General features: G+C 39.2%; 1 protein-coding gene across 2 annotated transcripts; it reads right to left on the bottom strand.

Moving 5' to 3' along the window:
* Positions 1-2,135: 2,135 nt before the first annotated feature.
* On the bottom strand, positions 2,136-13,864 carry ndufaf6 (NADH:ubiquinone oxidoreductase complex assembly factor 6). Of its 2 annotated transcripts, none has more exons than XM_028426321.1 (9): positions 13,419-13,864; positions 12,802-12,905; positions 12,503-12,625; positions 12,190-12,246; positions 11,796-11,898; positions 11,221-11,354; positions 8,179-8,280; positions 6,465-6,521; positions 2,136-3,174 (listed from the first exon to the last, which is right to left on the bottom strand). In XM_028426321.1, the coding sequence occupies exons 2-9, from the start codon at positions 12,820-12,822 to the stop codon at positions 3,046-3,048; spliced, it is 726 nt and encodes a 241-aa protein (XP_028282122.1). In that variant the 5' UTR covers positions 12,823-12,905; positions 13,419-13,864; the 3' UTR covers positions 2,136-3,045. The 2 variants fall into 2 exon arrangements, with proteins under 2 accessions (XP_028282122.1, XP_028282121.1); XM_028426320.1 differs by having other exon boundaries at positions 12,806-12,905.

Genomic DNA, 13,864 nt, shown 5'->3' with positions numbered 1-13,864 from the left:
GCTATGGCAATCATCCTCATTTGCATCTCTCACTTTGTCAAATCTTCCCTTCAGCCAGTGACAGAACTGAGGAGGAGAATGGTCCTTTCCTCCTGTGCTGGATGGAGAAGACTTATCTTCACCTGTATCTTGTGCTTAACAGTACTTATGTCATTCTCTTTACAATAAAATGTAAGTATTCCTACTGCTAAGGTTATGATTGGATGAAGAAAGACTCTTGCTCTTGTGTTGAATATCAATTGTCTGTTCTCTCACAAGCATCGCCAGGGTTTTATTAACACTGAGGTCCAATGATTGATCTCCATTATAGGAACAGGCTAAGATTAATGTTGGAACTAATTTAAAGTTGGAGTACAAACATCTTCGAAATATACCAATACTAAATAATGTGCATCATTTCTGTGTGTATATCATGGAGAAGGCTGTGGGTCTCATGTGAACAGAGGGTGTTGTTGAGTCAGGGTTTAGACTCACTGATAGTTTGGCCTTTAATACATTTAGTAACAGCTCTGCCACAGCAAACCGAGGTGCAAGCAGAAGCTGTCAGTGGTGGTGGTACACACCGCTATGCTCCCCATGGTGCTTGTCAGACCTTGTGGTACATGGACTGTGTTAAGACATAAAGTCTGGAAAGCCTGCAGCTGCCCTCTGCATGATGTCGCTGCACTTGGCAGACACTGGAAGTTACATGTCTGGTGGACATGATCACCATAGGCTACCAACTTGCTGTTGCAGGACTAAGACAGCCATAAAAAAAATGTAGTTATCGTTTGTCAGGTTTCTACCTGTAGAGGGCAGTCACTGTTCACATAAAAGTTATAAAAGTTGTACGTTGTAGTAAAGTGTCATCAATGGGGTCTGGTTAAATTATCAAACACAACTACAGCCAACAATTTAGTTTTAAACTGAAAATCTAACAGATTCAAAACAAACTGAACAGAGGAGCATGCCTCTGCAACTGCCTGATTAGGTTTCCCCATCTTTACTTTGGCCACCAAACACCTTCTTTTTCATGGTAACAAAGAAAGAACCTAGTGGATCATTCACAGCCCATTGTGCACTGTATTTGGCAATTAGCGAGAAAATCCACATTTCCCTATCAGGGTGGAAAGGAAGATCTTATACATCAGATTTCCAAAATAAAAGCCCCAAATGAACTAGTAACTGGAGATGAGAGAGAAGGTCCACAGTAACTAAAAATAGTTTCAGGTCTTAAAAAAAAAAAAAAAAAAAAAAACAGTTTTTAGAAGTTTGAAGAATGTCTGTTTTTCAAAATAAAAGCCCTTAATTCATTTCTTATGACTCAAAAGACTCAAGGTATGAAAGTCATTCATGAATCAACATTTTTAACATTTTCAGCATGGAGAGGTTCCTTTTGCCTATTTTTTAACCTTCAGTAAATAAGTCTTAACTTCTGTTCTACTTTTTTAACTGCATATTTTTACATTTTTTAAATGACTCGCACGGCTTTGCTCTATTAACACTTTCATTTAGCCTGTTTTAGGGTGTCTTTGGTCTTTTTGGCTTTTATTTCAGCAATGAAGGACAATCGAACATTTTCTTCAGGAATTGCAGTTTCTTACTTATTTAAAGATACTGGTTGTATTTTGTCCAACAGAAACAGTAGCCCTGATGTGTGTTTGTGTATCAGTCTAAAGATCTGGCCTATTTTTTAACCTCGGTGTGAAAACAAAACAGACTCAGAGTGGATGTGTCCTTTCCACCCATGGGCTCCTATTGGTTTGATAACGGCAACATGAGATAAGGTTTATCTTAGGTGAGACACCATGCTGACGCTCTGACTGTAACACAGGGGGACCAGTATTTTTTGCAGTTGGAAAACTGCAGCTCTCAACAGAGGTACCTTTGTGTGTTGAGCCTGTCTGAGGATAAAATGTTTCTTATTTGATGCTGTCTGCTGCCGGCGTACTTCCTCCGTCTCATTATATCTGCTGAATCTGTTCCTGCAGTTGATTGTCCATACTTCCTCTCGGAGTGGCTCAGAAAGCCTCCTAAATTTAGGACCAAAATTATATCAAAGCTCCAGTGTGAGTGTTGCTGCACTTTAAAGGGAAAAGAAACACCACAAGAGAAAACCACAGTCAACCAAGTCTGTTTAATGAAGAGTTGCTGATTTTTATAATTTCTTGAAACTGGAGATTCAGATTGGATTATTATTGGACATACATAGAGGTAGATAGTTGGAGATTCAGGGTTTTGAATCTAACAACATGCTATCCCTCGTCAGAGATGATAGGGATAGCAGAATTTCATGTTGTTATAGTAACCTCCACAGCTGTGCAGCCACTTTTCCAGCCAGTATCTTTTTATTTCTTCTACTGCAGTCATTAAAAACTTGTAAATGATCCTTTACATTTGTAATAATACTTTAAACTTTATCTGTAGTTTTTCTACTGCAAGCAGTGAGATAATCTAACCATCTGCCAATAGGTTTGACTCCCATGTTCAGTGCACAAAATGTGCTCTGCGCTGCAAGGTTCTGTATTCACTCAGAAGACAAGCCGTGCTGTTATTAGAGCGTCTGGCTGGTCAGTGAGGGAAAAAAACTAGTTCTGTGAACTGTGGTAGTGACTAGATCACCTCAAACCTGGAGGTGGCTCCATGACAAATTTATGATGGTGTAAAAACATCCTTTAACACACTGAGCATGGTTTAATGCCCACACAAGCTCCTTTTTGCATCCCAAGCTATGTGATGTATGGGTGTGTTTTAGGTGTCTGCAGAGAACGGTGCGGCTGGAAATCCAACATGGTGGAGGTGAAATGTGACCCTGCTGTTTCTGAGACTCTAACTTACTGAATAAAGGTACAACAGAAAAAGACACATTGTCATCTATCAGCATTTCCTGCACACATATGCCCATAATTTATAATTAAATATTCATGAGAAGTACAAAAACAGACATATTCAGTGAATCAACGAAGCTGTGGATGGCTTCATAGACCTGCTACAGTGCCGGTTCCAGACAGTATCACCTGGGTGAGGTCTTAAGTTCTTTCAGTCATGCAGCCTCTGGACTGGAGGTCAGTAGGTCTTCTTCCAGGAGCGAATGTACAGCTGGATGGGCAGGAGTGGGTTTCTGTTCTGCAGACTCTTGTGGAAAACATCAAAATCTGCTCTCCTCACTCTCTGCAGGTAATCCTCTAACACCACCTGCAGCACACAGCACCACAAAGAAGAGTTAAGAACTATTCCGACAGATTTTCCTTAATTGTTCTAGTTCAAGTACTCCTTTTTTGTCCTATGATTTAATATCATCTGTTTTTAGTGGCCGCCACTTTGTGTTGAAAAGTCTTGTCTGGTTATAAATCAACTTACACACCTACATTCAAACACCTTTATTATATATATCCCCAGCTTTTGATCATTTAGAGGCTGCCTGCAGAGGGTGATTGGAGCCTTTTGAAATAGTGTGAACTAACCACTGTATGTGGGCTCTTCACTAAGCACGGCATACGCACAAATATAGCAGCAATCATCCATTGATGGACTGATGGCAGCCAATTGGAACATTTTTACATATCCCTCAACTTTGCTCTTTACAAGCACATTTATTAAAAATAAAGCAATACTTTGTTAACACACAGTGATCTTAGAAGCACTAAAGCACAAGATATTTCAGCCAATAACTGGTAGAGCAACCGCCACATACACATTATTCATCCTATTTTACTCTTGACATATTTTATCCTGCCTACGCTCTGACTGTTGGACCGTTTCTGCATTCACCAAAGACTGAAGGTGAATCCAAGCCTTGACACCAGGGTAGATTTTACTGGAGCCACAAATATGAGCTTCAAAGCTTTTCAAATTGTATATATTCAAGCACAAAGAACTAAATCCCACCTACACTGGATTAGGAATGGTAGCAAAAGAATCACCCAATAAAACTGAAATCCTCTGCATGACCACAGTAGATCCTGGTATTTGATTGTGGTTACAATGTGGATGAATGGAGTGTTTAAAAAAGATCATAAGGACTTTACATTCCACACATCTATAGCCTCCCTCTGCTCAGTATGGTTTAAATAAATCATTATGTGTTCAAAGAGGCCGTTTCATGTCTCTCAGGTTTCATCCTCACCGCTCTGTGTTTCATGCCGTTTCACATGACACTCATCCAAACCTGTGATTCATCTGTATTAAACTTTCAACATGGACTAAAGTAGCTGTTACGGCTTTGTCACATGGGCACTGAACTGGAAGGGCTTCATAAACACGCATACTGAAACTCTAACATATGCACAAATAACAGCTAAGTGTGCAGAGGAGGTCCACAGCAGCATGAACATCACAATTTTACATGCAGGAGAGCAAAGTGCCTTCTTGCTGTGTGCTTCTCAGCTCCATACTCTAGTTATCACAGCTTTTTCTAGCAGAGAAAAATAGATTCTGAATCTGTTTACTGTCAGTTTAGGACTAAAAATGACACTGATTAAGAATCACAATGTGATACATAACATTTAGAGTTACTTCATACTTTCACAGTTTATTTTGTCTGTTAGACTTAAACACTCTCCATATTACATGAGGACATACCCGTACACTACTACGTCATCTGAAACAGCACATCGGAGCACATTAATAAAATTTTTAAACAAAAGGAAGCAGTTAGAGATCAACCCACCATCTCCTGGGAGGCAGATGTCAACAAACCTGTGGTACATTAACCTCTTTTCACCATGACTCATACTTTTCAGAGAGGAAAAAAGCAGATGGCTGAATAAGCCTGGATGAGAAACACAGGCTGTCTGTTGTTTAGTGAGAACTGGAGGTGAGACTTTAACTGTCAGTTTTAATATCCGTCACCAACATCAGCCACGAGGGCCAGAATGTTTACTGTTGCTTGGTGACACAGTCACCTGCTCCATCTCCTCATCTTGTCTCTCTAAGTTGTTGTTGTGAAAGTGCTAATTATATTTGTATATAATATATAGCTGAGCTGTCTGGTCTACTCTAATTAATCTGAGTTTTAGGGCTGTAAACTCCTCACATTTTTACAGCTTAATATCTGGAAGAATAATGGTGCACATTGTTTAGTTTCACTCAGTTCAGGCATTCAGATTCTGTGTATATAAAGAGAACAAATATCCAAATCCCTTTTCTCTATGCAAACCTACACAGCGGAGGCGTCAACACTTCAGGGAGAGCTCTACACACTTCTTAGCTTCTCCAGACAAACATTAGTTTGTCCTAGTAGTTGTGTTTTGTAAGTTTTAGCATTAGTATATATATATATATATATATATATATATATATATATATATATATATATATATATATATATATATATGTGTATATATATATATATAAGCTGTAAAATGATAATGATCATATCGCAGGTGGCACAGAAATTCTGGTTTTAACATCAAACTTAGATTTGTAGATACATTGTGATCTAACAATGACAACATCTTTCTGAGGAGGATCTGCAGCTTCTAAACATATTCCACTAAGTCTGTGAGTTTTTAGAATTTGTTACAGAGTTACAATCCAATTCTTATCAACGTATCCCAGAGAGAAGATTATCTTTTCGGTGCCAGAATAAAGTTGTTTCTAAGATATCTTATGTGACAGATGGATGAACTAATCCCTCGGCAAAACTAGACACAAAAACACATGCTTATATTTGATTTTCTCTTCTTCTAAATGCCATCACTGCTTTTAATAATTGCCTTAAGTTTAAATCATTGCTGCAAAGAATAATCTGTGCTGTGATCTGTGTCCTTTTTGCATATTCTCACTGTCAAAAACAACAAACTAATGCTGCTTCAAAACAGGCCTCACAGGCACTGAAGTTTTTAAACACACACTTTAAAAAAAACCTATGTAAATAATCACAAGCACACCACACAGGGTCCACCCGCAGGATTGGCTGATGTGTATTGATTAGTGTTTTATAGCTTCCACAGATGATTCATATTCTTCGTTTTAAAGCGAAACTGCCGAACTAATCGGTTGCTATCGGATTGTAAAGAGAAACACTAATTTAACAAAAAGTGCATCAGAATGAAATCTCCTACCCGACCTTTCAACAGGCAAAAACAAATGCTGGTTTGTCTATAAAATGTCATAATACAGTGATTGATTAACTATAGACAATCAATCAATGATACAAACAAACACAGCTGCAGATCTAGTAGACTGCAAAAATAAGGTTTTCATCTTTAGAACTAAAAACAAAGCAGTAGTGGGCTAAAGGTGCACGGTGTGTCCATTTATGTAACATAGATACAAGTCTGTTACAGTTGTGATAAGAAGTGATGGGGATAATGTCTGGGTGCAAAGGTGAATTAAAAGCTGCTGTCACTAAGAAGCTTAATTAGAGGTTTGAGTAGATTCGTTTAGCAAAATAGATTTTGGTGGTTTTAATATCAAGCATTCCAAAAAGCCACAAGAGGTTCATCGGTGTGTTGCCGAGCATTTGATTTGTGATGACTTACTGTGTGAAGGAAGGCTGGATTGGCAGCTGCTGGAACACTGTTGCTAAATGATCGTGCCTGTGGGAGAGAGCACACGGAACTTTAATGGAAAAAAATGTCAGAAAAAATATTACCACGCTCCATTTCTAATGTGCTCCCACAGCTTTTTCAGGTCTTTACGAGCTCTTCCATGTTACAGAAACAACAGGAAAATGGTTAGATGTATTTCTGTCATCACGGGAAATAACAGAAGTTTTCTATTTTATTAATTTCTTTAAACCAGTACATTTCTATTAGCTACTCCATTAGAGTGCATGTTGTCTACTTAAATAAATAAATTACTAAATAAGACATCCAAACATTGACCACGTGCTCTAACTGCTGGCTTCATTCCTAAAAGGTACAAACAAGCCTCCAATAAGACATTAAAGCAGGTAAATGTTTGGGCATCAGCTTAATGAAAAAAGCCTCCAGAAGTAGAGAAATCAGTGAGGCATTTTAAGTGGACGCTAATAAATCTCCAAACCAATTAACTCAGAACTCATCGGTGAGTTAAACCTAAATACATTCCCCCACACGTTTTCAATTAGACACCCTACTGTGGGTGTGCACTTTTAGCTAACTCTAAATCACAGCGTGTCAAGGCATTAGCTGTTGCTGATGTTCATTTGGAAAAAAAAATGCTGTTTGAGTTTTAGACTGGAGTGGCTTAAAAGGTGTTCAAGACGTTTTTACTTCCCCTCATCTCTGAACAAACCCACAATTTAAGTCAACACTTACTGCAGAAGCATCACATACAAAAATATACATAATATGCAATGCAATATGACATGCGTTAGGCTTTCCTTTCTCTACCTCCATTTGTGGAAGTATTTTTTGCCAACAGATCAAGAAAAGACCAAAATCAACAATGAATGACTCCTACTAACAGGTACTGTGTGTTTCCAAATCCTGAGAGACTGCCTGATTACTCCATTGTACCACAGAGCTCTATGATTACCCAAAAAGCATTGGAAACACATCAGTGGTCCACAGTGTTGCATCGGGTGACGTGTTCCCTCAGCACCACTGTACTTTATTTTGGCTCCCTCCCACGTACATGTTGTGCTGCCAGAAACCCTCATTAAAAGCAACAGATGTGGATTCATCCGCCAGTGAAACTAGTCCCCCAGCAAAATGCTTCATTTTCTCATTTGTGTAACATTCCTAAAGCCGTCTGCTTTAGTAGATCAGCTCGCATCGTTCGCTGCCTTTTTACCTGTAAGTTAGCTGGACTCGGGAAAGGCCAAGATGGCCACCACTAGAGCCACCACGCTCAGCTTCCAAACAGCTCTTCAGAAAATCTCTCGGGGACATCTACATTTCCTCATTCAAATTTATGAGCCTTCTCATTTGCATGTCTGTGTGCTCCCTTTGTGGTGAAATGTGCTCCGTTTGCTCTGCCACTCCATCTTCAAAAAATCCCTCTAAGATCCATGCCTTCTTACTGACACTTAGCCAAGAGAAAAGAAATGGTAATTTACTATGCACTTTGTGTTGCTGCACCCACCTGCAGCTTTGTGACACTTATGTTAGATGGAACAGTGTTATGACTCTCAAAGACTTTTCTTTGATCTGCTATGCCTCACTTTGGACAAGAGGAAGTGCCGAAACAATCCGTCTCACTATATGTCAACGTCTGCAGCAAGGCTTTTAGTCATGTCCACATACGACTGATCGTAAAAGCAGCACGTACGTGTTGTAGGTGTACATGGGCCTGACTGGCGATGTCGTACACAACGTCCCGAATCTTCTTCTCCTGGCTGCCGCGGATGAAGTCCTCCTGTGAAGCTCCGTGCTGGAGAAACACACAAAATACACACAATGTTTGTGTTTTCAGGTCACAGCTGAGGTGTCCTTTCAACTACAAAGCCTATCTCTGCAGTTCAGCTGTATTCCAATTTAGCTCCACTTCACACAAGAACCGAGTGTACCCTTTAATCTGCTGGAAAAGAAAGTTAAATAGCATTAAGTCGGCTCCCGGTAAACTCACAAAGAAATAAGTGTGACATTGTACCCAGGAGGGATGCCACTCACTGCATTTCTTCACAATAAGCCACGCTGCACCAGTCTGCAGAAGAGGGCTTCACGCTTATTATTATTAATTATTCAAATCAGTTTGAAGACATCGAAGAAAATGCCCCCTAAAAATGAACAGTTGTGAAAAGCTGCCTTCAGCAGCCTCAGCCATTACAACATTCACACTATTAGTTTAGAAAATGTTTTCGAATGGCCTGTGCATCCTAAAAATATAGCTACCGTAGATATAAGTATTGAGTGTCAGCATGTCTGTGCTGCTAACAGGAACACGGCATTTATTACTGTTTACCTATAGCAGAAAAGAAAATCTAAAAACCTTTCATGGACTGTCGTCATGTGTATCTTATAAAAAGAAAAAAGAATCTATTTATATAATAATCAGACATTAACTTAGGTGACCCCGTGTGGTGTCTGTAACATCATTATCACCAATATTATTGATTATTTGTACAAACACATCCCCACTGGTGGACCATATAGAATGTTTTTCTTTTGTACATGGCATATCCTCTGGTTAGGTGTTCTCACATTCAAAAACTAAGCAAAACTTAACACTGAAGTATGCTGTCTGGGTAGTCAGATGCCTACTTCAGAGTAACACACAAGAATCGCATATAAATGTCACAGTGACTCACAATGACAACAAAAAAGCCCAAGATAGAGGGCCATCTTCAAAAACATGTCATCTAATGGAGAGAATTTCACATTCAGCTCTGTATATTTAATGTTTTCCACTGATCATGCCATTGGTTTACCTTTAAATAGTTACGTACCCTGTAGCAATAAGTAAGGCTGTCATTTATAATGGTGATCAGTATTTTTCCCTTTAAATATATCTCACATATTCAACACCTGATTCCCGCAGACTGTGATGACTAAACTGAGACTCTAGGGCAAAGCAATCTGACCTCATCTCCTTCTCATATATGAGACCAAAATAGCCAAGCAATTTCTGCCCCAAGAACAATTTCTTTTGGTGAAATGCGTACAGGAAAAATGTCTGAGGGTTGACTTGACTCTCTGCTCTTTCTCTCTCCAAACAATATGAGAAAATGAGGCAGGTACATTAAAGTTTGAGATGCAAAATCAGAGCATCGTGAAGTCGAAGTGAAGGTTTGTTCCAACCAAATGAAATTCCCTCCGGGTGTTTGTGAGATATGGTGTTCCGAAATGAACAGACAACTAAACACAAGAAGCCTCTGGCCGTGTTCTGGTCAGTTCAGGTATAAATGAGGCGTTGAGTGGTGGATCCAAAAATAAGAAATCAGACATGGAGTGATTTTGCATGCAATTATTTGATTGTCTGTTTAAATGAGAGTGGCTCTTCTATTTCTCTCCCCTCTTCAAGCTTATACCCTGTTTCCCCTGTGATTGTCCGTTATTCATCATCAGCCTGAGTATCACGGCAAAAACGTATTCCATCTGTTGTCTGCCTGCTGTGTCTTGGATAATTTACTTCAGTTTTTTAATTAAAGGAATATGAAATTCAGTTTTTCAGAGGTGTGTAAGTGAGTCTGGATGATGAGCCGAAGAGCTCATGCATGAGTGCAGGCTATTGCCACAAACCACTGGTGCCCTCTTCAGGCAGCTCGGTGGAGGTGATGTGAGGTGAGCTCGCATAAGAGGCCTCGGGTCAGAGGCGTCATCTCTCCAGCTGAAGAGCCTGCATGCCTCGCAGAGAAGCTCAAATACATCTGCAACCCCAACCATCCCTTAGCTCCTCCGGCAGCAGCAATTTGTTGCTCAGTATATGGGACAGATGGCACAGACAAGGTTGCAAACTGTTTGCTATGTTTATCTGCAGTTTGTACAGCAGTAAGCATCTCAGGCAGGAGGGTTTAAATCTGAGGATCTTGGCTATTTGCCATATGGTTGTTATGTAATGACCATTGTTGGTTTGTGCATGGTCAGCGATTTCATTACAAGAATGTCAACCGACATCCAGTCAGCTGCGCCATGAGTCAGCCAAATGTTTGAAGGCATGTGTGTGAGACTGCCTATGTTATCCCGGTGAAGAAAATTTGGGCTTTATCCAGACTGAGTGGGCAGAGAACTGCTCCAAACAACTCAATGATGTTTGAAAATACATCAAATAATAATGCTTTTTCCTCTGTGTTGTATTGCAAGAGTTTTGGCACCTCTTAAAGGAGAAGAATGTAAACCAATACCCTGGTTCCCTAGTGAATATTTTTGCCTGCCAGTTTAATAAAAGACTCAATTTGATTTTGCTTTTTTTACAGGTCTGTTTGAAACCCTTTAACGACCCATTTCTCATTTTCTAGAAGGTCATCTATCTGAACCAACTTACGCTTAACTTTATGTCAGCTATAATACAAATAACAACATAACCGACTTTCAGCTTTTTATTAACAATAACCTGTGAACTGCTATGTCTTTGTAAACTGTAATTCATGCATGTATGGTGATGATAATAAAATAATAAAATGAACTTGGTGTTTTAGATTTCTCTGTCAAAATGGTTCACATTCATGTTGCATGGCCACAAATAATGTAATGATTTTTTTTGACAATTAGATTTGTGCAAACCTACAGAATGAAAATAAAATATGAGTTACATCACCCAAAAAATACATTTTGAGCTGCCTGAACGTATTCATGGTATATTTTGGGGGCTTTGCTTGTTATTAAATGATTAATTATTTAATTGACTATTAGATTCTGTGAAGCCTTGACTTACCAACATGCAGATGTCCATGGGCAGGTAGACTTTCCGCCGTCTGCTGTTATAAGGAGTCGCTCTCAAGCATGTTACAATTCCGTGAGCTTTACCAACGTGACTGGCTGCATGGTCCGCATGGACATTTTTCACACCTTCAAAGAATAAACATTACACATTACAGTCTGGCATCACTTACTTTAACTTACCTACTAAACTGTCCAAATAGAGCTATGTTAAAAGTAATCACCCCTTTCTTTACAAGACTGTTGAGCTATAAACTTATAAGAAGTCTTTGGTAAGATACAGACAGCAGACATCAAATCACTACATTACTAATGTAACCACTCATTATCAGTGAAAAAAAGATCAGTGCCCCTATCTTTGCTAATGAGAGAGCAAGAGAGAAGAAATGGACAAGCTAAGAGGCTTTGTAAATTTCCCAACTGGAAAGTGATTAAGGAAGGCAGCAGCACTACATCACAAAGATGACACAGAACAAAGTTCCGAAAAGAAACAAGTGAATTTTAATTGGTTTTAGGTCAGCTTAGCATATCTCTAGATCACAAATATCTGCTACAGGCAGCTGTTCTTACCTAAACACTCCAGCAGCAGGTATATTAAGGAGGACTGTGTGTTCTCTGAATAGCCCTCCAGTTCCTGAAGGTTCCTGTAGGCTCTGTCATCCAGATCCTTTTCCTGGTAAAACAGGCAGTTTTGATGATTAAAAATTTAAAAAAGCAATTTACTTTGTTATTTAATCTAGCTTTAGATGAAGTGTTTATAGAATATTTACTTCTATCCATTAAAAAATAGCAAGTTGCACATGTCAAGGGGAATTTTTTCACGTCTGTGAAACTACTTATGTATATATAAAATATATATATTTTGAAATGGTTTATAAATGTGTCAGTAACTTATTCAGACATCTGTAAGCTCTTAGCAGATAAAGCTCCAGTCAAAGCTTCCAGTCAAGTCAGACACACATACTCTGTCTGCTATGATCCTCAGCAGCCACCTCTTTGTCAGGTTATGTGTCTTCACAGCCTGAAAGAATAGACAGGCAATCAGCTGAAGTGCGGTAAATAGTAAATAAGTGAATAAGGAGGAGAAACGGGAACGCTGAAATAGAGTGCACGGCAGATTTTAAAATGAGACATCCGACATTTGACAGACACAAAAAAGCGTTTTCTCAATTACTGCTGGTGTAAATATTTACAATTTAAATATGAAAATTGCTTTTTGTTAATACGGAGCCAAAAGAAATGTGAGATGTTTTAACATTCTGTAGGCTGACATCTACCCTCCACAGCTCGGTGATGACAGGTTGATTTGGAGGCTCATCTCTGTAGATTTCTTCTATGGCCGTCTTCCAAAACTCCATTCGCATCAAGCCAATAGTCTTCTGAGACACTGTGTCCTTCACCTTGTGGGAAAACATACAAGACCCAATGTTTAAAAAGGACTGAAATCAGACATGAGATGAAAACGCAACAGTATTTTAGCATCAGCACTCAGAAAGCTGCTTGTGTGATCTAATAGTGGAGCAGTAACAGCAACATAATCAGTAATGGTTTGCCCTCTGCTTTGACAGTAAAATACCTGCCTGTGCCAGTTCCACATTAAAGGCTCTGAGAGCCAAGGAGGAGCGCCGTGCCTCCACTGGGAGGAGCAGGGAGGTCAGAAAGCCTTCATAGTCTCTGGACCTGAGGTGTGGAAAATGAGTGAGGAAGAAAAGAGTGATCAGCAAAGAGATGTGGTCAAACAATTACTTAAACACATCAGTCTTTATATTGACGCCTTTTTATCTTAAATACAGGCCAGTTTCTTCAAGAACACAATGTTTGAGCCGAATTATTGAGGATGTTCGAGGCTATAACAGTTGTTTAAAAAGAATCTGTTTCAGAGTAATTGAACAATTTTGCAAGGCAAAACATTAAAATACATTTAAATTAAAGTTCTATGATCATTCAGAGTACACCGATAAGACGAGTGGCTAAAACATATTTACAGCTCATTTACATTACACACATTTCCTACTGCTCTGAAATCCTACGTGGTCTACATTTAGACTTGATATTTATATGGAGTCTGGCATAAAGGACGTAATTCCTCTAAATGTACTGAACCAATAAATGTTTTTCTTAAACTTCGGCAGGACATAAACTACAGTAGTGTTAGCTAGCTTGTGTTGTTAGCAGTCGACCAGTCAGACTCACCGGACCAGGTCCAAACAGTACTTTTCATTGTTTTGTGGGTCTACTCTTGCGCTGGTTGACGCCCTCACATTCTGTATTTCAGCCGCTCCCTGGATCAGAACAGGTTTTGGCAATATTTTCCCGTAAAGACCATAAAGCTGCGAAGTTTTACTGCTCGCTAATCCATGTTTTACACTGATGGATGCTGCCATGTTCCCCTTCAACATGCACCCTGTGTTACATTAAAATGTTTCCCCCCAGCAGCCGTCATCGCAAAATAATAGTTCTAAAAAAATAGATGAAACTAAATAGCTGCTGAAATTGCGTGTTGTTATTCATCTACTGATATATTATACCCGAGAACTGTTAAACAACCAACAACAACACGTCAGCTGTATTAAATATCGCGTTTCACTCACTCAACATCCGGACAAATGTATAGTAGGTAGCCATAACAACACCGGAAA

This window comes from Parambassis ranga, chromosome 16 (assembly GCF_900634625.1).
Source record: "Parambassis ranga chromosome 16, fParRan2.1, whole genome shotgun sequence".
Taxonomy (NCBI): Eukaryota; Metazoa; Chordata; class Actinopteri; family Ambassidae; genus Parambassis; species Parambassis ranga.
Note: the sequence above shows the minus strand (reverse complement) of the source record. Positions and strands in the feature narration are given on the sequence as shown.